Source organism: Dreissena polymorpha, chromosome 15 (genome assembly GCF_020536995.1).
Source record: "Dreissena polymorpha isolate Duluth1 chromosome 15, UMN_Dpol_1.0, whole genome shotgun sequence".
Lineage (NCBI taxonomy): Eukaryota > Metazoa > Mollusca > Bivalvia > Myida > Dreissenidae > Dreissena > Dreissena polymorpha.
In genome coordinates this window covers 64295073-64321158 of record NC_068369.1, presented here as the reverse complement: position 1 = coordinate 64321158, position 26086 = coordinate 64295073, and the positions used below count along the sequence as shown (strand labels likewise).

Sequence of the window (26086 nt, the reverse complement as noted above, 5' to 3'; positions counted from 1 at the left end):
GAACTGTGGACATATGAACCACTTCAGCTAAGTTTCCTCCTGCGGGCAGTATACAACATGCTTCCAACCCCCGCAAATCTTCAGCGATGGAAGCTGACAGAAGACCCCACTTGTTCTTTGTGTGGGAGTATAGGAACGTTGCTGCACATTCTGTCATCGTGTCCAACAGCCCTTGCACAAGGGCGCTACAGGTGGCGCCATGACCAAGTACTGAGAATGTTGGCCGACGCCCTAGAAAGAGAGCGGAAGAAGGATAGACCCCGGAAGAAATTAGGACCCCAATTCATCAGCTTCGTCAAGGAGGGTACAGCAAAGCCCACCGCCACAATCAGTTCCAGATCTTGTATTCTGCAAGAAGCAAAAGACTGGGAGATGCATGCAGACCTAAGGAAGAAACTAGTTTTTCCCGAGGAAGTAGCCCATACAACTCTCAGACCCGACATAGTGCTATGGTCAAAGGCGGCGAAGCGGGTGATCCTTGTAGAGCTAACTGTGCCATGGGAGGAGAGGATCGAGGAGGCCTATGAGCTGAAGAAAGCCAAATACCAGGATCTGGCAGATGTATGCAGAGATAGAGGCTGGAAGACATGGATCTTTCCAGTGGAAGTTGGATGCAGAGGATTTCTATCACAGTCGGTGTGGAAGATGTTTGGAGCACTGGACGCTGAAGGAAGAGTCAGGAAGACTACAATCCACGCCCTGGGCAAGGCAGCTGAACGAGCATCAAGTTGGCTCTGGTTAAGACGCAGCGAACCAAATTGGCAGCCATCGTAGACGAGGTAGTGATTGGCCATCACTACCTGCCCCGCCACCTTGAGGTTGTACCGAGCATTATGGGGCGAAACAACCTATGACAGGTGGAGCTTGGCTGATGACGTCTACGTTCAGCAGTTTAAACTGTATTATCACATCGTGTGTGTGTATCTGTTTTCCATATTCTTTACTAAATATATTGGATATTTACCCATTCTGCATGAACTTGCTGTTCCCATATTGCAATAAAGCATGTAGACCACCCATGCACAGTAACCATTATAAATACACACTTGTTGAAGCCCATGACAGGAGGTGTGACAATCCCAGAGCCTGCTTTGATGGGACTTCAGCTTTGCGTTTGGCACCAAACTACTTAAACCAATCTTGTACATGTGTGTCAATGCCTAGTTGGGTCTTAGCTAATTGTAATTAAGGAATTCAGTTACATTCTTCAAAAAAAGTTTTTCACACTTTTGAAAAAGTTGAAAGTATATCACACCTTTGTCAGCAGTAACCCAGAATAATATACATGTGTGTGATGGTGTTTAACTGAATATTTATTTATCACATGCCATACCCTGTTTCCCATGTAATATAACCATTACATATATTTTTATCTTACACAAGTGTAATATACTTTTTAAGCGTTTTCATTGGCTTAGTTTTCTTTTATTGACCAATCGCATTATGTTATTTTGCTGAAATGACGTTGCAACGTCAAATGATGTCATGAAATGTAAACAACATTCAGGATTTATCATTATGTTTGTGTTAATATTTATTTAATTTGCTCATTTAAAAGCATGTGATAAAAAATATAACTGAATATTTATTTATGAATTAGATCTAATTGTTTTTACGTTAGTACTTTATGGTAGTTTAATGATCAGTAATAAAGTCTGAATGAATAGGTCAATAATTTAATAATGTCTACACAGGCTAAACAGGGACGACATTTTCTGCCTACACTAGATTTTTGTTAATAAATAACTTCCTTTTAATAAAAAAATAAAATAAAGCAGAAAGTTTCGTTTCTGATTAGCCTGTTCAAACTACTCCGGGACAACACTTTGGGCACATGCATTTAGCCCAGTTTTCCCAGAGTGACACTCAAACATGTGTCTTGTTCTGAGAAAACTGGGCTTAATTCATGTGCTTAAAGTGTCGCCCAGATTAGTCTGCGCAGTCCACACAGGCTAATCAGGGAACTCACTTTCCGCTTTTATGGTATTTTTAGTTTGAAGGAAGTCCCTTCTTACCGAAAATCAAGTTTAAGAGAAAAGTGTCGTCCCTGATTAGCCTGTGCGGACTGCACAGGCTAATCTGGGACGGCTTTTTACGCACATGCATTATGCCCAGTTTTGTCAGAACAAGACACATATTATCTATCTATCTTCCAATACTCCCAAACTCCTCCTTGCGCCTATTACTGGCAGATATGGACAGTGTCGAGTCCGTTTCCTGGGAAGAACCAGTACTTGGTGTCTATGGTGGAGATAATGAGAATGCTCCTAAAGTAGGAATCAAACCCACAAAATCCTGCTAGGCGGACACCTCATCCACTACACCACCTCGACCTTAGGATTACAACAATCAAATCATGTATTCACCTAGTTGTTGTGACTTCAGGAGATTCTTCAAGTTCTGATCGTGCTCCTCCAGGATCTCCTGTTTCTGCCTGTCAATCAGCTTTCCCTCCTCGACCAGCTTGCTGAGGGGTTCCTCAAAAGCCTGCACGTCGTCAATGGTTTCCTGGGCGCCTTGTTGCTCCTGGAGACGGTGGAATTCCAGCAGCTGACGACGCTTTTCAAGCCTCTCTGCTAAGTGCTGCAAAATTACATTTTTATTTTGAGGTTTTCGTTAATTATTTGGTTTTAATTTTTTGTAATAAAACTGATGCTGTAGAAGTGTATCAAACCAATTTTAAATTTTATTACAATCCTGCATAGGCTCCATATTTTGGTACATTTCGATCATTTTAAAACTTAAATATTTTTTATATAACTTGGATGGTCCAAATACATATTTTGGATATAAAATTTTCAGAAAAAAACATGGTTTTATTGTATTTTATTTCAATCTTCTCAATTAAATAATGTACATGTAATAATTACTGATAAATTTGTCTTGTGCATATCTGTAAAACCATTCCTCTAGAAACAAAGTTGCATTATTAATTTATGTTTTTGTAAAACAAATTACAGAATACAAAATTTAATTTTCTTTCCATCATAGCTGTGCATTAATTAAGTAAGAAAAGGATCATTACATGTATCAACAAATACAATTATTCATTCTTACCCGAGCCTCATAACATGAATCAACAAATACGATGATTTAATTTTACCTGAGCCTCATTACATGTATCAACAAATACGATGATTCAATCTTACCCGAGCCTCATTACATGTATCAACAGATACGATGATTCAATCTGACCCAAGGCTCATTACTTGCATCAACAAATACGATGATTCAATCTTACCCAAGCCTCATTACATGTATCAACATATATGAATATTCAATCTTACCCGAGCCTCATTACATGTATCAACAGATACAATTATTCAATCTGACCCAAGGCTCATTACTTGCATCAACAAATACGATGATTCAATCTTACCCAAGCCTCATTACATGTATCAACATATACAAATATTCAATCTTACCCAAGCCTCATTACATGAATCAACAAATACGAATATTCAATCTTACCCGAGCCTAATTACTTGCATCAACAAATACGATGATTCAATCTTACCCAAGCCTCATTACATGTATCAACATATACAAATATTCAATCTTACCCAAGCCTCATTACATGTATCAACAAATATGATTATTCAATCATTATCGAGCCTCATTACATGTATCAACAGATACAAATATTCAATCTCACCCAAGCTTCATTACATGTATAAAAAAATATGATTATTCAATCTTACCCGAGCCTCATTACATGAATCAACAAATACGAATATTCAATCTTAAACGAGCCTCATTACATGAATCAACAAATACGAATATTCAATCTTAAACGAGCCTCATTACATGTATCAACATATACAAATATTCACTCTTACCTAGTGTTTTATACAGGAAGGAAAAAGGGCGTGGTGCAAAATTTCAAAAAAGGGCACTTTAGCGCGCGACATCCATAAAAAGGGCACAAATATATCTGTATAGTGACTTAATAACAAGCTTTGTTACACACAAACATTGTATGTATAGTTTTGAGATTTATTGTTGAATAATTAAACCAACAAAATCCAGAATGTATATTTTATTATGTGTATTATATTTTCATGTAGTAACAAAAAACAAGATTAAACACCATAGGATATATATCTTATACAAACTATAGCTTTTCAAAGAAGTCTTAGAATACTGTTAAATGAGTTACCCTCTTAAACAATCATTTATATTTAAAACGTTACACACATTGCACAAACAAGTCCTTTATATGCAATTTAAATGGAGATTCACAAACACTAACACTTTGTTGAATAGTCAGAAAGTTCAGCGTAATGACATTGTTTTCATGACCACGTGTTGTATTGTGTACATTTTATTTCGCTAAAAGTGTAACTAGGAACGGCGCCGTACTGTCTTTTGTTCATTGTCAATTAATTCAATACACGTTAATTGGTCTCCGATATAAACTTGTTTTGCTTACAAAGCAATTTGCATCAATTTCTAATTTACGTTTCGACGAAAGTGGAATGCCAAAATCGGAAAGCGTACGTTGCGACATTCTAAACACGAATGATAAGTGGTACAAGTTCAATATTTTTGTAAAATTCATATCTGTTTTTGCCCATTAACATATTTTGACAAGTTACAAACGGGTCATAATGTTCTTAATTGAACCAATGGTGCAGGCCTACTACTGTTACAACAATTAACAACTTTTGGCCAAACAGGGTCCAAGACGGGGTATCAACTTCTTTGCCGACATTCACACGTTATTGTAATCAAAACATCATGACAATAAACAAGCACGTGCTCCAATTAAGCGCGTTCTGCCTAACCGTGAACAGCAAACGTGTTAAGATTGTCGTCTGCTACAATTCATCAACACACATCTACTGTGAGCCTGCGCCAATTGTATTGGATAGGAGGCGGAGCGTTATTTTAATCGACAGCTTTAATATGAGCCTGCGCCAATTGTATTGGATAGGAGGCGGAGCGTTATTTTAATCGACAGCTTTAATATGTCACGGGTTGCTATTTTCGGCGTATGACCAATTTTCAGGAAGTACAGTGGACGTCATGGGGTTTTGTAATCGGCGTATGGAAACAATTATCGGGCGTAATATACGGCCGTACGCCGCTTAGTGCAAGCCCTGTAAATTAATTTTTATTAACTTAAAACTGTTTTGCATTAAATTGAAATCAAATCAATATTTTACAGATACAACTGGTGTTTTTTTTAAATTTAATTACGCGTAAAAATTAATGTTTTGATATAACTGAATTATGCATGAAATGCACAATTTCCACGTGAATAACATCGAGGTTTTCATCAAGTCTCCTAAGTAACTGTGCACGATTGTATCCGGACCGATTAGTGTTACAAAGCCACTGAAATTATCGATTGATATTGACACATGGTTATTCACGCATGACGTATTCACAACCGCGCGAATCTTCGCTGATAATAGTTGGCTTAGAAGCTTGGTTAAGAGGCAATTAAGATGTTATCAATAAGGTCGCGCACGGCGGAAAACAGGGCGGCGGCCTTTGAAAAGGGCAGCGTGGCGCTGATATGCTTTGAAAGGGGCAGCGAGGCGCTTCAAAAAAGCGGCGTGGCGCCGCGCCACGCTAAAACGGCCTGGATAAAACACTATAATATGGCCCAGACAAGCTCATTTGTTGCCAATTTTGACCTTTGAACTCAAAGTGTGACCTTGACCTTGGAGATATCGACGTAATTATTTCGCGCGACACACCGTCCAATGATGGTGAACAAATGTGCCAAATGATTTTAAAATATGACAATGAACGACATAGTTATGGCCCGGACAAGCTTGTTCCGCCCGCCCGCCAGCCCGCCAGCCAGCCCGCCAGCCAGCCAGCCAGCCAGCAAGCCAGCCCGCCCGCATTCGCCAATCTAATAACCAGTTTTTTCCTTCGGAAAACCTGGTTAAAAACCTGGTTAACAAATACAATTATTCAATCTTACCAGAGCCTCATTACATGTATCAACAAATACAATTATTTAATCTTACCCGAGCCTCATTACATGTATCATCAAATACAATTATTCAATCTGACCCAAGGCTCATTACATGTATCAACAAATACGATTATTCAATCTTACCCAAGGCTCATTACATGTATCAACAGATACGAATATTCAATCTTACCCAAGCCTCATTACATGTATCAACAGATACAATTATTCAATCTTACCCAAGCCTCATTACATGTATCATCAAATACAATTATTCAATCTTACCCAAGCCTCATTACATGTATCAACAAATACGATTATTCAATCTTACCCAAGCCTCATTACATGTATCAACAGATATGATTATTCAATCTTACCCAAGCCTCATTACATGTATCAACAGATACGATTATTCAATCTTACCCAAGCCTAATTACATGTATCAACAGATACGATTATTCAATCTTACCCAAGCCTCATTACATGTATCAACAGATACAATTATTCAATCTTACCCAAGCCTCATTACATGTATCATCAAATACAATTATTCAATCTTACCCAAGCCTCATTACATGTATCAACAGATACAATTATTCAATCTTACCCAAGCCTCATTACATGTATCATCAAATACAATTATTCAATCTGACCCAAGGCTCATTACATGTATCAACAGATACAATTATTCAATCTTACCCGAGCCTCATTACATGTATCAACAGATATGATTATTCAATCTTTACCAAGCCTCATTACATGTATCAACAGATATGATTATTCAATCTTACCCAAGCCTCATTACATGTATCAACAGATACAATTATTCAATCTTACCCAAGCCTCATTACATGTATCAACAGATACGATGATTTAATCTTACCAGAGCCTCATTACATGTATCATCAAATACAATTATTCAATCTTACCCGAGCCTCATTACATGTATCAACAGATACGATTATTCAATCTTACCCAAGCCTCATTACATGTATCAACAGATACGATTATTCAATCTTACCCAAGCCTCATTACATGTATCAACAGATACGATTATTCAATATTACCCGAGCCTCATTAAATGTATCAACAAATACGAATATTCAATCTTACGCGAGCCTCATTAAATGTATCAACAGATACGATTATTCAATCTTACCCAAGCCTCATTATGTGTATCAACAAATACGATTATTCAATCTTACGCGAGCCTCATTAAATGTATCAACAGATACGATTATTCAATCTTACCCAAGCCTCATTACATGTATCAACAGATACGATTATTCAATCTTACCCAAGCCTCATTACATGTATCAACAGATACGATTATTCAATCTTACCCAAGCCTCATTACATGTATCATCAAATACAATTATTCAATCTTACCAGAGCCTCATTACATGTATCAACAAATACAAATATTCAATCTTAATCGAGCCTCATTACATGTATCAACAGATACAATTATTCAATCTTAATCGAGCCTCATTACATGTATCAACAAATACAAATATTCAATCTTAATCGAGCCTCATTACATGTATCAACAAATACAATTATTCAATCTTACCCAAGCCTCATTACATGTATCATCAAATACAATTATTCAATCTTACCAGAGCCTCATTACATGTATCAACAAATACAAATATTCAATCTTAATCGAGCCTCATTACATGTATCAACAGATACGAATATTCAATCTTACCCAAGCCTCATTACATGTATCAACAAATAAAATTTTTCAATCTTACCAGAGCCTCATTACATGTATCAACAAATACGATTATTCAATCTTACCAGAGCCTCATTACATGTATCAACAAATACGAATATTCAATCTTACCCGAGCCTCATTACATGTATCAACAAATACAATTATTAATTCTTACCAGAGCCTCAATACATGTATCAACAAATACGATTATTCAATCTTACCCGAGCCTCATTACATGTATCAACAAATACAATTATTCAATCTTACCAGAGCCTCATTACATGTATCAACAGATACGATTATTCAATCTTACCCAAGCCTCATTACATGTATCAACAAATACGATTATTCAATCTTACCCGAGCCTCATTACATGTATCAACAAATACGAATATTCAATCTTACCCAAGCCTCATTACATGTATCAACAAATACGAATATTCAATCTTACCCGAGCCTCATTACATGTATCATCAAATACAATTATTCAATCTTACCCAAGCCTCATTACATGTATCATCAAATACAATTATTCAATCTTACCCGAGCCTCATTACATGAATCAACAAATACAATTATTCAATCTTACCAGAGCCTCATTACATGTATCATCAAATACAATTATTCAATCTTACCCAAGCCTCATTACATGTATCATCAAATACAATTATTCAATCTTACCCGAGCCTCATTACATGTATCAACAGATACAATTATTCAATCTTACCCAAGCCTCATTACATGTATCATCAAATACAATTATTCAATCTTACCCGAGCCTCATTACATGAATCAACAAATACAATTATTCAATCTTACCAGAGCCTCATTACATGTATCATCAAATACAATTATTCAATCTTACCCAAGCCTCATTACATGTATCATCAAATACAATTATTCAATCTTACCCGAGCCTCATTGCATGTATCAACAGATACAATTATTCAATCTTACCCAAGCCTCATTACATGTATCATCAAATACAATTATTCAATCTTACCCAAGCCTCATTACATGTATCATCAAATACGATTATTCAATCTTACCCGAGCCTCATTACATGTATCAACAAATAGGAATATTCAATCTTACCCGAGCCTCATTACATGTATCAACAGATATGATTATTCAATCTTACCCAAGCCTCATTACATGTATCAACAGATACGATTATTCAATCTTACCAGAGCCTCATTACATGTATCAACAGATACGATTATTCAATCTTACCGAGCCTCATTACATGTATCAACAGATAGGAATATTCAATCTTACCAGAGCCTCATTACATGTATCAACAGATACGATTATTCAATCTTACCAGAGCCTCATTACATGTATCAACAGATACGATTATTCAATCTTACCGAGTCTCATTACATGTATCAACAGATAGGAATATTCAATCTTACCAGAGCCTCATTACATGTATGAACAGATACGATTATTCAATCTTACCCAAGCCTCATTACATGTATCAACAAATACGATAATTCAATCTTACCCAAGCCTCATTACATGTATCAACAGATACGATTATTCAATCTTACCAGAGCCTCATTACATGTATCAACAAATACGATTATTCAATCTTACCCAAGCCTCATTACATGTATCAACAAATACGATTATTCAATCTTACCCAAGCCTCATTACATGTATCAACAGATACGATTATTCAATCTTACCAGAGCCTCATTACATGTATCAACAGATATGATTATTCAATCTTACCCAAGCCTCATTACATGTATCAACAAATACGATTATTCAATCTTACCCAAGCCTCATTACATGTATCAACAGATACGATTATTCAATCTTACCCAAGCCTCATTACATGTATCAACAGATACGATTATTCAATCTTACCAGAGCCTCATTACATGTATCATCAAATACAATTATTCAATCTTACCCAAGCCTCATTACATGTATCAACAGATACGATTATTCAATCTTACCCAAGCCTCATTACATGTATCAACAGATACGATTATTCAATCTTACCAGAGCCTCATTACATGTATCAACAAATACGATTATTCAATCTTACCCAAGCCTCATTACATGTATCAACAAATACGATTATTCAATCTGACCCAAGCCTCATTACATGTATCAACAAATAGGAATATTCAATCTTACCCAAGCCTCATTACATGTATCAACAAATACGATTATTCAATCTTACCCAAGCCTCATTACATGTATCAACAAATACGATTATTCAATCTTACCCAAGCCTCATTACATGTATCAACAGATACGATTATTCAATCTTACCAGAGCCTCATTACATGTATCAACAGATATGATTATTCAATCTTACCCAAGCCTCATTACATGTATCAACAAATACGATTATTCAATCTTACCCAAGCCTCATTACATGTATCAACAGATACGATTATTCAATCTTACCCGAGCCTCATTACATGTATCAACAGATACAATTATTCAATCTGACCAGAGCCTCATTACATGTATCAACAGATACGATTATTCAATCTTACCCGAGCCTCATTAAATGTATCAACAGATACAATTATTCAATCTGACCAGAGCCTCATTACATGTATCAACAGATACGATTATTCAATCTTACCCAAGGCTAATTACATGTATCAACAAATACGAATATTCAATCTTACCCGAGCCTCATTACATGTATCAACAAATACGAATATTCAATCTTACCCGAGCCTCATTACATGTATCAACAAATACAAATATTCAATCTTACCCAAGCCTCATTACATGTATCAACAAATACGATTATTCAATCTTACCAGAGCCTCATTACATGTATCAACAGATACAATTATTCAATCTGACCAGAGCCTCATTAAATGTATCAACAGATACAATTATTCAATCTGACCAGAGCCTCATTACATGTATCAACAAATACGAATATTCAATCTTACCCGAGCCTCATTACATGTATCAACAAATACGAATATTCAATCTTACCCAAGCCTCATTACATGTATCAACAGATACGATAATTCAATCTTACCCAAGCCTCATTACGTGTATCAACAGATACGAATATTCAATCTTACCCAAGCCTCATTACATGTATCAACAAATACGATTATTCAATCTTACCCAAGCCTCATTACATGTATCAACAAATACAATAATTCAATCTGACCAGAGCCTCATTACATGTATCAACAAATAGGAATATTCAATCTTACCCGAGCCTCATTACATGTATCAACAGATACGATTAATTAATCTTACCAGAGCCTCATTACATGTATCAACAGATACGATTATTCAATCTGACCAGAGCCTCATTACATGTATCAACAAATACGATTATTCAATCTGACCAGAGCCTCATTACATGTATCAACAAATACAATTATTTAATCTTACCACAGCCTCATAACATGTATCAACAAATACAATTATTTAATCTTACCAGAGCCGCATTACATGTATCAACAGATACGATTATTCAATCTTACCCGAGCCTGCCTCAGCTGCTCTAGTCCCTGACGTCTCTCCAGCTCCGCCATGTCTGCCTTCAATTTCTCCAGCAGTTCATCCACCTGATAATTCATCAGAGCCAAGTTCAAGAAAAATGGTGCTTAATGGATGTGAGTAAAGTGTTGTCCAAGATTAGCATTACGCACAGGCTAATCATAGTGACAACACTTACCCCCTAGACTGGATTGTCATTTCCAAGAAATCTCCTTTAAACCAAAAATTTAAATAAAGCGGAAAGTGACATCCCTGATTTGCGTTAGTTGACTTTATAAAGCTTAATTTAAAGTTTTCCTTATTAAAATGTAATAATAACAAGGGCTGTTTGTAAAACATGCATGCCCCCCATATGGGCTGTCCGTTGTAGTGGCAGCCATTGTGTGAATACGATTTTTGTCACTGTGACCTTGACCTTTGACCTAGTGACCTGAAAATCAATAGGGGTCATCTGCAGGTCACGATCAATGTACCTATGAAGTGTCATGATCCTAGGCAAAAGCGTTCTTGAGTTATCATCCGAAAATCATTTTACTATTTCGGGTCACCGTGACCTTGACCTTTGACCTTGTGACCTTAAAATCAATAGGGGTAATCTGCAAGTCATGATCAATCTACCTATGAAGTTTCATGATCCTAGGCATATGCGTTCTTGAGTTATCATCCGAAAACCATTTTACTATTTCGGGTCACCGTGACTTTGACCTTTGACCTAGTGACCTCAAAATCAATAGGGGTCATCTGCGAGTCATGGTCAATCTACCCATGAAGTTTCATGATCCTAGGCCTATGCGTTCTTGAGTTATCATTCAAAAACCATTTTACTATTTCTGGTCACCGTGACCTTGACCTTTGACCTAGTGACCTCAAAATCAATAGGGGTCATCTGCGAGTCATGATCAATGTACCTATGAAGTTTCATGATCCTAGGTCCAAGCGTTCTTGAGTTATCGTCTGACAACCACCTGGTAGACGGACCGACCGACCGACAGACAGACCGACCGACAGACCGACATGAGCAAAGCAATATACCCCCTCTTCTTCGAAGGGGGGCATAACAAATTTTAAATGACAATAAAGGTGCATGGCAAATGACATTCGATTTTATTATGGCCACAGTGCAGTACGTCAAAATTAGCCATGACCAATATGATATTAGATTCCCCACATCCCCAAGTATTTATGTACAGTGGCGGTAAAGACTAACAAAATTATCTTTATATATCACTGTCAACATAAAAATTATGGATGTTTTTAAAATGCTTATGCGAATGGTGTGATGGATTTAGGACAGTAGCAGAATTCTGCACTGTATAAGTTAAGTCAAGTTTTGAAAGTCTATATAAATATTCGGTCTGAAGAAAACAAACCAGATATATGACATCATATATCAGGTATGATTCGATTCGGCATATAAGCATTTTTTTGAATTATGTATCTAATGAAGTTTTCTTCACTTGACATGTTATAATCTATAGATAACAAAAAAGTAAGATGAATGACAATATTCATTAATTTTTAATTGCATGAACAATAACTTGTAAATGTGAAACTGACAATTTAAATTATGCTTATTTAATAGTCAAGATCAATTTTTTGAAAAGAAGCGTATAAGAAAATATTTTAATGTTGTTTTTTTGCGAGACAACACTTTACTTTTTAGCTTAAGCTAGTTTTTTGTGAAATGTAGCAGAACATTTTCATCTAATAAAAATTTGTGTGAAACAATTTTCATTAAAGAAAATGGCTTGATACATATTTCTATTTTTATGCCCCCTTTCGAAGAAAAGGGGGTATATAGTTTTCGCACTGTCTGTCTGTCTGTAAGTTTGTCTGTCAGTCTGTCTGTCACACTTTTTGTGTCCGCTCTCTTATTCAAATAGTTTTCATCCCATCTTTATGAAACTTGGTCAGACGTTGTATCTAGACAATATCTAGGTCAAGTTCGAATATGGGTCATGCCGGGTCAAAAACTAGGTCACAGGGTCAAAAAAACAAATCCAAGGGAAGTAATAGGCTTTAAATGGACGTAATTATCTGACCTGCCAAATTATATATTTTTGTTAAATAAATCAAAGAGGCGCAGTAGGCGGCATTGTGTTTCTGACAAACACATCCTGGTAAAAGGTCAAGGTCATCCTTCAAGGTCTAAGGTCAAAAATACAAATCCAAAGGAAGTAATAAGCTTTAAAGGGAGATAATTATTCAATATTAAACATCGCAACTTGATATTTGGCATGTATGTGTATCTCATGGAGCTGCAAATTTTGAGTGGTGGATCTACAGTCACAGTAGTGGCTTTTAATTATTTGCTACTAAAAATAGAGATTTGTTAGAGATAATTATTTTCAAGGGAAGTAATTTATATAATTATAAATCTCAGATTATATATTTCCTTACCAAGAATTTAAGTTCTTTTCACAGTTACTGTACAGATTTTTTATTTTGATTATTTATAACTCAAATCATGATTGATTTGTCAAAGTTTTTTTTTAAATGATGTAATTATCATTTCTTTCCTGTACTATATAAATTTTATTTCAAAGTGGCGCAGTAGGGGGCAATTTTGTTTCTGACGAACACATATCTTGTTTAACTATAAGGGTCATCTTGGGCAGAGAGGCAAAACCATGTCCATGTATTTGTTAGAGGACCCTCCAAGGTACATTTATGTCAATTTTCATGAAGATGAATCAAGAAATTTATACAATAAGACAGGAATACAAAACTATTACACAAATTGTTAACAATATTGTAATGCCTGCAAACTAGACTGACCACCCACAAACCCGTCTGGTTTTTGCCAAGCTGGATTTTTTCTTGCAATTATTTGTTTACACAATTATTACAAAATATCAAAATAATCACCAACACAATAATCACCACTAACAAACCTTTTTAAGAAAAAAAAATTATACATAAAATGCACAGAGACGTGCATTACCGAAATGCACTTAAACTACAATGTATACTGACTCTTTTAATCAGAGCCCAAATCAGCTCCCATATGAGCCTCATTATGGCACAGCGAGCTTTGATGCATGTGCATTAAGTGTTATCCCAGATTAGCCTGTGCAGTCTGCACAGGCTAATAAGGATGACAGTTTCAGATTAAACTCAATTTTAGCTAAGCAGAAAGCTTTTAACTTGAAATGCCATAAAGGTAAAGTATCGTTCTTGATTAGCCTGTGCAGACTGCACAGGCTAATCTGGGACAACACTTTATGCACATGCAGCGAACCACTGATCCCAAAGCGATACTCATCTTTATTTACCTCAGATTCTGAGAGCCCGGAGGTGCGTATTAGTTCTGATCTGATCCATCCATCTTCATCCTTGTCAAGCTGATTCTGTTGACGTAAATTAACAATGTTCATACAATAAATATGGGTCATGCTCTTAAAATGGGGGTTTAATGAATGTGCGTAAAGTGCCCTCCCAGATTAGCCTGTGCAGTCTGCACAGGCTAATCAGGGACAACACTGTCCGCTTTTATGTTATTTTTTGTTTACAGAAAGTCTCTTGAGAAAGTGTTAACAAGAAAAGCAAACAAGACCGTACCCGCTTAGCGTTCATGCGTATGTTGAGCAGGTCAAGCTCCTGCTGTAGATGTGCTGGGTTCTTCTTGTGCTTCAGGTTCAGCTCCTGTGAGAATGAACCAGCTGACCTTGACATGGCATATCCACAAACTGGACATAAATGAACATCATTCTGAGAAACAGGGGCTTAATGCATGTGCGTAAAGTCTCTGTCCAGATTAGCCTATGCAGTCAACACAGGCTTATCTGAGACATTTCTTTCCGCATTTATTGTGGTTTTTGTTCAAAGAAAATCTCTTTGTACAGAAAATCTAGTTTAAGCAGAAAGTGTCGTCCACATAGGCTATCAGTAATCTCGGATGAAAGTTTATGCACATTCATTAAGAATTGTTTTTCCGAGAATGAGGTTCAAAATTTCACATTAGATAAAATAATTTAAGAGCTGAAATGTGTCACTCAAGCTCTGAGTTTATTAAGTTTCAATGATAAATTTAAGCACACAATTTTACACAATCTAATCAAGTTATGTTAAATCTATAGACGAACAACCTTATACAATAGCAAACTGTTGTTGGATTTTGTAACTGGCTACTAGGTACTGATAGTTGCGTTACACGTGCATATGTTCATACTAGTTGCATGTTTACTGAGGCATATCTGATATTCTCATGGATGCTCCCCGATTATGTGCCATATTGTATGATGGGTTAATTTTGTTGTGGTTTCCTGATGGTCTAGTAAAATACAAAGTCACACAAACAACTCATGCAATAAAATTCATACAAACACCACTACCATGTAGTAATGTAATATTTCTCTTTATATTAAATGCTGAAGAATATTTGGGGACAAAGTCCCAAAATTTAGAGACAACTTCATGAGATATACAAAACTGTGGGTCATTTTGGCCTAACTAAATCCAATCAGTAGAATGTCACCTGCTCTTGTTCCTTGGTCTCCAAGGTGATCATCTCCTCGTTGCCATGACGCTGGTCAATGATCTTCTGTGCGAAGTCTGCAAGGTAGGGGTCCCCTATCTGACCTTTGCCCTTCATCTTGCGCAAGCTCATCTTCAACATCTTCATCTTCATCTGATGCAGCAAGGGCATTAAATAACCATTACTTTTAAACTATTTATTGTAGCTCAATTGCTTACAAAGCTTAAGGCTTATTGAAACGCTCTTGAGTAAGTTTTCTGGATAAAACCAATACTTGGTGTCTATTGGGGGGATCTAAAGATCGAACCAGTGACCCAATGGTCTCTATGCCATATCCTATAACACCATATCCACTACGCCAAGGCAACCGTTAAAACATTAAAACATAATAAATGTGGGATATTTGTTTTATTCGGTGTATGCTAAAATTTTATTTTTACGAGTGGTTATTGAAAAAATATGCATTATGTCTATGATCACAAGTGAAATAAATATTTGATCAACAACCTTTTTACATTTTATGCTTGAGTAAAATAATGAAATGACTCTAGGGTAGAAGCTTAAACATCACTGGTTTGTGCATATTGGACTTGATAAAAATGATGTCATACATGATATAAACACTCATTTTCATATAGTTTGGGGTGAGGGGGGGAGCATATTACTTTGCATTGATGTAGATAAATGATAGTTTTGCTGAATATTTATGGGTTTTTGGTTTAAAAAAACAGGTTTGTCAATATTGTTCATGCATTTACAGTTATAAAGAGAAGAACACTGGTAGATCAACGTTGTCAATGACAATTATAAATTTGGGATATATTTTCACTCTAGTAGTTGTGTGCCAATTGATCTAACTCACATCATTTCTTATATCATTAGACTAAAAGACAAACTTACTTCCTGCACTACTGGATACCAATTGCTGTTATTACAAAGTATATCATAACAGGATTTACCTTTCAAATAGCTGTCTGGGAAGTTCAATAAAGAACGGCAGGGATAATGCATGAAATGTTGTCATTTTGACACATTTAGCTTTTGCTTCCGTGAAGATGATAATAAAATTGACAAACTATAGCTTTTTTCAGGAAATGTGTTATATTCATTTTGTACAGAAAGTAACCATTTGAATACCAGTAATAGTCACTTTGCGCAAGGCTAAATTTGCACATTTTGTCTCGCACCCTCACTCACCCCTCCCTCATTCCCCAGCTTAATGCTTCTTCCCAAACACCCTCACTCACCCCTCCCTCTTTTCCCCGCTTAATGCTTCGTCCCAAACACCCTCACTCACCCCTCCCTCTTTTCCCCGCTTAATGCTTCGTCCCAAACACCCTCACTCACCCCTCCCTCTTTTCCCCACTTAATGCTTCGTCCCAAACACACTCACTCATGCAATAAAAAATTGGAAAACTAACAAAAACATTGTATTAATGTTCTTATGTTTCAACCATCCAGCAGCATACATAACAAAATCTATACATTCAATTTATTTAAAACATGAACCTTCAAAGCCCACTTACATCGTCCTTCACTTTCTTCTGATCTGTGTCCATCTTTTGGATATCAGACAAATCTTGCTTCACCATTTCAGTATCCGCCTGACCACTTTGAACATGAAACAACATACATAATGTACCACCCATGCAAGAAGATACATGCAGAAATACTTGCAATCACACATATAGAAGATTCACGCTATAACTAACTGCATTTATGATTTAAAGAAAGAGTAGTGATTTTCCACATCAATTTGTTAGTTTAAAAATAATATTTAATTAAAGAAGCTTAAGAATTCCAAGAGCAACTAAAAAATAGGACAAATTGAAACAGAATTTTGTGTGCATTTACAGCAGCCATCATCTTTCCAGATACCGTGTAAAAAAGTGGTGAAATGTTCAGTTGCAAAATGTATGAAGTTATATTTAAGCGTATAACATCAATCTGAACAGATATTAAATATTGGTTCAACATCATAGATGCACAAAAAATATTGGTTTCCAACTTAATGGCAAAGAAGTTAAAATATATATACAAACATGTGAGTGATTTTCCAAATTAAGCAACACCGCATGCCTACCTGTTTGTCATTGTAAGCACTGTCACCATGCCCACAGATGTAGTACTGGTAGACCTACCTGTTTGTCATTGTAAGCACTGTCACCATGCCCACAGATGCAGTACCAGTAGACCTACCTGTTTTTCAATGTAAGCACTGTCACCATGCCCTCAGATGCAGTACCAGTTGACCTACCTGTTTGTCATTGTAAGCACTGTCATCATGCCCTCAGATGCAGTACCAGTTGACCTACCTGTTTGTCATTGTAAGCACTGTCATCATGCCAACAGATGCAGTACCAGTTGACCTACCTGTTTGTCATTGTAAGCACTGTCACCATGCCAACAGATGTAGTACTGGTAGACCTACCTGTTTATCATTGGAAGTACTGTCACCATGCCCACAGATGCAGTACCAGTAAACCTACCTGTTTGTCATTGTAAGCACTGTCACCATGCCCACAGATGTAGTACCGGTAGACCTACCTGTTTGTCATTGTAAGCACTGTCACCATGCCCACAGATGCAGTACTGGTAGACCTACCTGTTTGTCATTGTAAGCACTGTCACCATGCCCTTAGATTCATTACCAGTAGACCTACCTGTTTGTCATTGTAAGAACTGTCACCAGGCCCACAGATGCAGTACTGGTAGACCTACCTGTTTGTCATTGTAAGCACTGTCACCATGCCCACAGATGCAGTACCAGTAGACCTAACTGTTTGTCATTGTAAGCACTGTCACCATGCCCACAGATGCAGTACCAGTAGACCTACCTGTTTGTCATTGTAAGCACTCCCCATGCCCTCAGATGCAGTACCAGCAGACCTACCTGTTTGTCATTGTAAGCACTGTCACCATGCCCACAGATGCAGTACCAGTAGACCTACCTGTTTGTCATTGTAAGAACTGTCACCATGCCCACAGATGCAAGCCAGTAGACCTAACTGTTTGTCATTGTAAGCACTGTCACCATGCCCACAGATGCAGTACCAGTAGACCTAACTGTTTGTCATTGTAAGAACTGTCACCATGCCCTCAGATTCAGTACCAGTAGACCTAACTGTTTGTCATTGGAAGCACTGTCACCATGCCCACAGATGCAGTACCAGTAAACCTACCTGTTTGTCATTGTAAGCACTGTCACCAGGCCCACAGATGCAGTACCAGTAGACCTACCTGTTTGTCATTGTAAGCACTGTCACCATGCCCACAGATGCAGTTCCAGTAGACCTAACTGTTTGTCATTGTAAGAACTGTCACCATGCCCTCAGATTCAGTACCAGTAGACCTAACTGTTTGTCATTGTAAGCACAGTCACCATGCCCACAGATGCAGTACCAGTAGACCTACCTGTTTGTCATTGTAAGCACTGTCACCATTCCCACAGATTCAGTACCAGTAGACCTACCTGTTTGTCATTGTAAGAACTGTCACCATGCCCACAGATGCAGTACCAGTAGACCTACCTGTTTGTCATTGTAAGCACTGTCACCATGCCCACAGATGCAGTACCAGTAGACCTAACTGTTTGTCATTGTAAGAACTGTCACCATGCCCTCTGATTCAGTACCAGTAGACCTACCTGTTTGTCATTGTAAGCACTGTCACCATGCCCACAGATGCAGTACCAGTAGACCTACCTGTTTGCCATTGTGGGCACTGTCACCATGCCCACAGATTCAGTACCAGTAGACCTACCTGTTTGTCATTGTAAGCACTGTCACCATGCCCTCAGATGTAGAACTGGTAGACCTACCTGTTTATCATTGGAAGCACTGTCACCATGCCCTCAGATGCAGTACCAGAAGACCTACCTGTTTGTCATTGTAAGCACTGTCACCATGCCCTTAGATGCAGTACCAGTAGACCTACCTGTTTGTCATTGTAAGCACTGTCACCATGCCCACAGATGTAGAACTGGTAGACCTACCTGTTTATCATTGGAAGCACTGTCACCAGGCCCACAGATGCAGTACCAGTAAACCTACCTGTTTGTCATTGTAAGCACTGTCACCATGCCCACAGATGTAGTACTGGTAGACCTACATGTTTGTCATTGTAAGCACTGTCACCATGCCCACAGATGCAGTACTGGTAGACCTACCTGTTTGTCATTGTAAGCACTGTCACCATGCCCACAGATGCAGTACCAGTAGACCTACCTGTTTGTCATTGTAAGCACTGTCACCATGCCCACAGATGCAGTACTGGTAGACCTACCTGTTTGTCATTGTAAGCACTGTCACCAGGCCCACAGATGCAGTACTGGTAGACCTACCTGTTTGTCATTGTAAGCACTGTCACCATGCCCACAGATGCAGTACCAGTAGACCTACCTGTTTGTCATTGTAAGAACTGTCACCATGTCCAAAGATGCAGTATCGTTAGACCTACCTGTTTGTCAGTGTAAGCACTGTCACCATGCCCACAGATGCAGTACCAGTAGACCTACCTGTTTGTCATTGTAAGAACTGTCTACATGTCCAAAGATGCAGTATCGTTAGACCTACCTGTTTGTCATTGTAAGCACTGTCACCATGCCCACAGATGCAGTAACGTTAGACCTACCTGTTTGTCATTGTAAGCACAGTCACCATTCCCACAGATGCAGTACTGGTAGACACATTTTTTGAGTCACCCTCAGGTTCCACCCAACTTTTAGCTGGTGTTGTTCCCGTATCTTTCCCAGATTTCTTCTTGCGTTGGAAGAATGCAGCAGCGGCTGACAATTTAGATGGCTTCCCATCTGATGGCTTCCCATCAGCTTTGGCTTCCTTTACTTCTTCCTTTTTCTGTGCAATTCAATGATACATTATATAAACAAGTCAAGTTATCTAGGTTTATTCAATTGATTTAATCAAGTTTATGTCAGCCCAGTCTGGTCAAGAGGTACCTTGCCCGCTAATGAGATCCCAAAAGCCTGCGCGACATTATAGCAGACAGTGCAGATCCTAAACAGACTGCGCATAAGCGCAGAGTCGTCTTGAATTACGCACGCCGCATATGTAAAAGAACCATTTTTGAATTCAATATCTTATATCATGTGCTTGTCTCACTTACCAGGTCAGCTTTAGTAGCAGCTTCTTCATTTGCAATCAGTTCTTCTTCATCTTGCCTCTGAAATACACACATAGTTTATCATTATCATCAAGCATTTTAAATAAACCCCTCGCATGTTGTGTTAATAAATGGCTATTAAACATAATCTATAAAGAACTTAAATTAACTTTAAATTTGAAAAACAACAAGACACAGAACATTTTAGTTATATTTATAAAAATTAAAATGGGTGAAAGCGTTACAGACTATCCAAATATTATCAAAGTACAAACTGTCTTTCAAAAATATTTTGTGTCTAATGATGAAAATAGCTTTTAAGAAATGCAAACCTTTCTCAAAAATTGTTTTTATCACACTCATATTTTGCTTCAGAAAGCCTATATGCATGTTTAAGCATACAATTTGTATAATTTTGATAAGTGAAACACTGCAATGATAAAATGCCAACATGTTAAACAAGACTATTGCCAAGCAATATATGTCCCCTACCGGTTCCACCATTGTCAGAAATTCCACCATTGTCAGATTTTTTTTTTATTTGTTGCCATAGCAACCAGAATTTTTGACGTAGGAACAAATGATGTGCATAATGTCCATATTGCCATTTATCCATGTTTGAAGTTTCATGAAAAAATATGAAGAACTTTTTAAGTTATCGCATGATCAAGAAAACCACCATTTTCAGCAGCATTTCTAGTCTATTTGTTGCCATAGCAACCAGAATTTTTGACGTAGAAACGAAATGAAATGAGGTGCATAATGTCCATATTGCCATCTATCCATGTTTCAAGTTTCATGAAAAAATATTAAATACTTTTTAACTTCTCGCAGGATCCAGAAGAGTGTGACTGACAGACAGACAGACTGACAGACAGACAGAGCGCAAACCATAAGTCCCCTCCAGTGAAACCGGTAGGGGACAATAAGAAAATTACAGACAGAGAAAGCTGTGGGAAAATTGCTTTTGCAGTCAACTTCCACCAACAAATGCACACACTTATAAACCTAAAATGGGGAAACAAAGCTAAACACTTCAAAGGTAGAAGACTTACAACAAGGGAGATTATACAACAATATTGATCTACATATATATTATGTGGCTATTATTGGGTCATTAGTGAAGTGCTTCTAGAACTATGGTTTTGTGGCAATTCAATTATCGACTTACGACCACCAAGATTTCAAGCTCCTCAGTACATTCAAATAGCACTTTGTTAATTATCATGTGTGTCCAGCAAACACTTACCGGGTACTTATACACTAAACTCAATAATGTTTATAAACAATGGAATGTCTTGTTGCTTTTTTATGGAACATTTAATACCTAAATTTTTTTTAAATAAATATGCAATACAGAGTCTTGTTTTGACAGACTGAAAAAAAATATCATCAAAGGAGAAAGAAATGGTCAAAATAGCGCAGCAATGATTAGGAATTTAATGATCGACTCAACGGCAAGGATGAAAGGAGCTGATAAAGCAAAACTTAATATAGCCTCACATTTCATTGTTTAGTAGAATAATAGTTATTAGCTAGGATATGCTGTCTAATGGCATGTGTACATATACTGATACCTTAAATAGGTCAGCATTCTGAAAAGAAATGTGTATGTGAAAATGAGTACTGTTCACATTACATTTTCCTACTCATAGCCATTTTCATTCATGCTCCAACTACTGGTATCCAGGCATTACATGTAATAACATTGATAATCTTTCACAAGGTTCACTTGGATTGGGATTGTGGGACAATGTGGTTGATGATAACAGTTAAGAACCTTACATTATTCAATTCAAGGTTTTCTATAAATTGTTCATATTGGTTACATCTTCTCTAAATAAGTGTTAAAATATTCACGAATCCAAAATTGATAAGAGCAGTTTTGAAAATTCCTTTTGAAACTTGTCTGTTCTAAGACAGCGCTGGAAATTTGAGTAATATTATTCTGTGCCTCCGATATTGCAAAAATAAAACACTATTACACCTCAAAACAGCTAAGGTAAAGGCAGTGAGCAATGAATCTTACCTTCTTTTTCTCCCAATCTCGAATACAAGGTGGTACAATGAAGAATGTGATAAGACCACCAATGAACAGGCCCAAAAAGAAAGCCCCTGCAACCCAGCCCTTGTCAATTGTAAAATCTGTAATCTTCTCTACCCAGGATGTTTGCAAGCAGAGGTCTTTATAATTGAATGCTGCCATTATTTATGTTTGAGGGACCGATGATATACTGAAATGAAAAATACAACAGTAAAAGTAAAACATTGCGCTGGTGTGTTTGATATACAACAGTAAAAGTATAACATTGCGCTGGTGTGTTTGATATTCATCTGGAAAATATAATTACTGTGTGTATCAATTTTCCTTTTTTTTTTTCATAACAGGTTCTATATAGTTGCATTAAAATCATTCATCCAAGACCATCTGAAGCTGCTGGACCACTTGACGGTGTGGTTTCCACGCGGCGCACAGGCAAATGGATGTATGCAAACACATTTATTTTATTTTGCATATTTCTATTTTTAGGACAATTTTTTTTTTTTTTAATATTAAAGTGTGTGGATGCAATAAGACAATTGCAGACATTCGCTATAGCAGCAATATAGGTGACCACAATCTTGTAACACACTTGCAACACATTAATTGCACAAATATCACATCACAGTAGACACACATAACTAACATTTGCTCCACCAGAAAAATTACACCATCAAAATATTATAAAACATTTATGTGTTCAATTGAAAATGTGTGTTAAGATCCGACCATCAACTCTGTGTATCCTACTGGAACTCCAATGGCCATGTATTGGGAATGGATGAACATTCCATCTTCATTCAGCTGATATAATTCATAAGTTATGGGTTCTCCAAGTCAGAGATTAATGTGTCAATTTGTCATCAGAGCAATGAGTAGACATAAGTGATACTATGCAACCACAATCATCCAGAATGGATATTTATTTAAAACATGTTTGATTGAGCTTAACTATTAAATAGTTTTTACTGAAAATGAATATTTTATTATTGTGTCACTATGTAACTTTTTATTTTTTAGTTCTATTGCTTGTTCAATGATATCTTATCAAATCGTGAATCAATTTAAATGAAATGTTTCAGACAATATTAAGATATTATAAATGTGTTCATATACCAAATTTTGTACGGAATCTGATGATAAATTTTCAAGACATTATGAAATATGCAAGTGTCACATCAGAAGTGTCTATCATTGTAAATACACTAATGTTACTTGAGAACTCATTATTTTGTCCTGTTTTCCTCAACTGGTAAATGCCTCAACCAGCCGAAGGAAGAATGAGTTTATTAACACAAATAATATTTTCAAACTGACCAACTGAAATGAATCAATGTCAAGAATATATAAAAGGATTCAATTGAGAGTATATTGTGATCGGACCAAACATGCATTTATGTGTTGGTTTAAGTTGTTGATGCATCAAAAAGGGAAGTATTATGTTTAAAATGTTTATGGAACATGAAGTATCTGTGAAGGCAGCACCCTCACACTACTTTGGGGGAAGGGGTCTTTTTGTCCTTTTTGTTCCTAAAACAAGCTAGTGCTGTGTTCAGTTGCATGCATAATTTGTCTTAAACTTGTCTTCACACTGCAACTCCAATATATCGTGGTTGAAGGGGTCCAAAGATCGCGGCGACCGATATATATAGGGCCGGGGATAAAAATTGTCAGGTTATTCATGCATGTTTTTGTATGCATTAATAGCATAGTTTGGCAATCTCAAAACACGCTATTTACCTACCTTATTGAAGTATGTGTTATATCCATATGTTATTCATTGGTTTAACACAAAACATTATTCCATGTAAGTATTTTCAAAAATTGGTACAATGTATAATTAAATTTGCAATCCAAAAACAATTGCCGAATTTTATTGTTAAAGAAAGCATCCACAAATTAGACCCATGTACAAAATGAAAAATGAAAGCATGGCTTTAATAGTAGTGCATCTGGACAAACTCAGGGATCTTTACCTCTAAATTAAAAGCAAGTTGTTAACACTGTATCGTAGGCGCAAGGATTGTTGAGATAGGTCAGTATTGACTCGTGACATTTACAGTTATAATTGTATACACCTTCATGTGTGGTGTGTTTCGGCAGTTCAAAGCAAATTCAAGAGAGAATGGTAACACCCTTAATGACGTTTGGCAAGTGGGGTTATTGTTTATCGCAGTACACAGGTGTTAAAGTGATGTACAATGAAAGCAAACAATCTGGTCAAAACTGGATTATGAATGTCGGATTAAACAGAAAATTAAAGTGGGTGAAAAATAGGATAAAATACTAGATTGAAACTGATTTTATCTCAACAAATTCTCAGATTAAAAAATGTTATTTGGGGATTATGCTCGTCAGATTTTTGGGAGCCATAGCCGATTCGCAATATATTGGAAAACGCGATATAACAGAACGTGATATATTGGAGTCAATTTTCAACAATAAATCAGTGATTTTTGTTTTTTCATTTTCCGAGGGGAAAAAAATCAGTTTCGGGGGATTTTTTTAATACTTTTCAGGCGGGGGACTGCCGCCGAAATTTGGCGGCAGACTTGATAGATTGAGGGCCCTGAGAGGCATGCAGCTTTGATTAGAAATACGTAACGTTAAACTTGCATCATTGGGGCTTAATCGTAGCAGTCAAATCTTGAGAGCAACAATGTGTGTATTGAAGGACAACATTCAAATATTGGTTCCAATATTTTGCCATAGGCATGCTAGGGCTCAAGAGACAATCTTATAGAAATATAGAAAGTATATTTATATTGGCGACCACAATTCAACCAGCACCGCTTTATTTCTTGATTTGGGGACAGGACCTGGTCTTCTATTTTGGGGAAGAAATGATCAACAGAACTTAAAAAGGGGAATACATTTCCCTAAGAAAACATTAAAATTTGGAGAAAATCATTTTAAAGAAAGTCTCTCAGGTGAAAGGGCCTCTTTCTTGGGGGGATAACGAAACCCGGACTAGTCATGCTAATTGTGTAGATTAACTCATCTGCATAATTTTTTTTAGCTGTTATAACATTTTGCATATTTTAAATGCTCTAACATTTCGCAATTCTAATAGACATCTAAGCAAAGCCATTGCTAATTGGCTAATTAGCAAGCCATAAATAACCCTGTTAGGCGAATTAAATACGATTATCACAGAATAGTGACTTATTAATATGCATGTTTTAGCAGATTTCTAATAACATGGCACAATTGTTTACCACTGAAAATATTTGAACTCGTTATCCTGCTTGGCTAAATGTAAGTCGCCATGTTGTTTACACTTGTTTATTATTG

At 36.7% G+C, this 26086-nt stretch overlaps 1 protein-coding gene across 30 annotated transcripts in view; it reads right to left on the bottom strand.

Moving 5' to 3' along the window:
* LOC127860192 (plectin-like) overlaps positions 1–26086 on the bottom strand; it is a 59648-nt gene extending 33562 nt beyond the window's left edge. For 3 of the 30 annotated variants that reach the window (XM_052398083.1, XM_052398084.1, XM_052398086.1), the window contains exons 1-11: positions 26011–26086; positions 22781–22985; positions 22329–22346; positions 20755–20811; positions 20263–20486; positions 17157–17241; positions 15631–15783; positions 14715–14798; positions 14429–14503; positions 11138–11221; positions 2367–2583 (exon numbers count right to left, since the gene is read on the bottom strand). In XM_052398083.1, coding sequence (XP_052254043.1) covers positions 2367–2583; positions 11138–11221; positions 14429–14503; positions 14715–14798; positions 15631–15783; positions 17157–17241; positions 20263–20486; positions 20755–20811; positions 22329–22346; positions 22781–22957 — 1174 coding nt within the window. In that variant the 5' untranslated portion in view covers positions 22958–22985; positions 26011–26086. The other 27 variants (XM_052398085.1, XM_052398092.1, XM_052398093.1 and 24 more) reach the window with 27 other exon arrangements.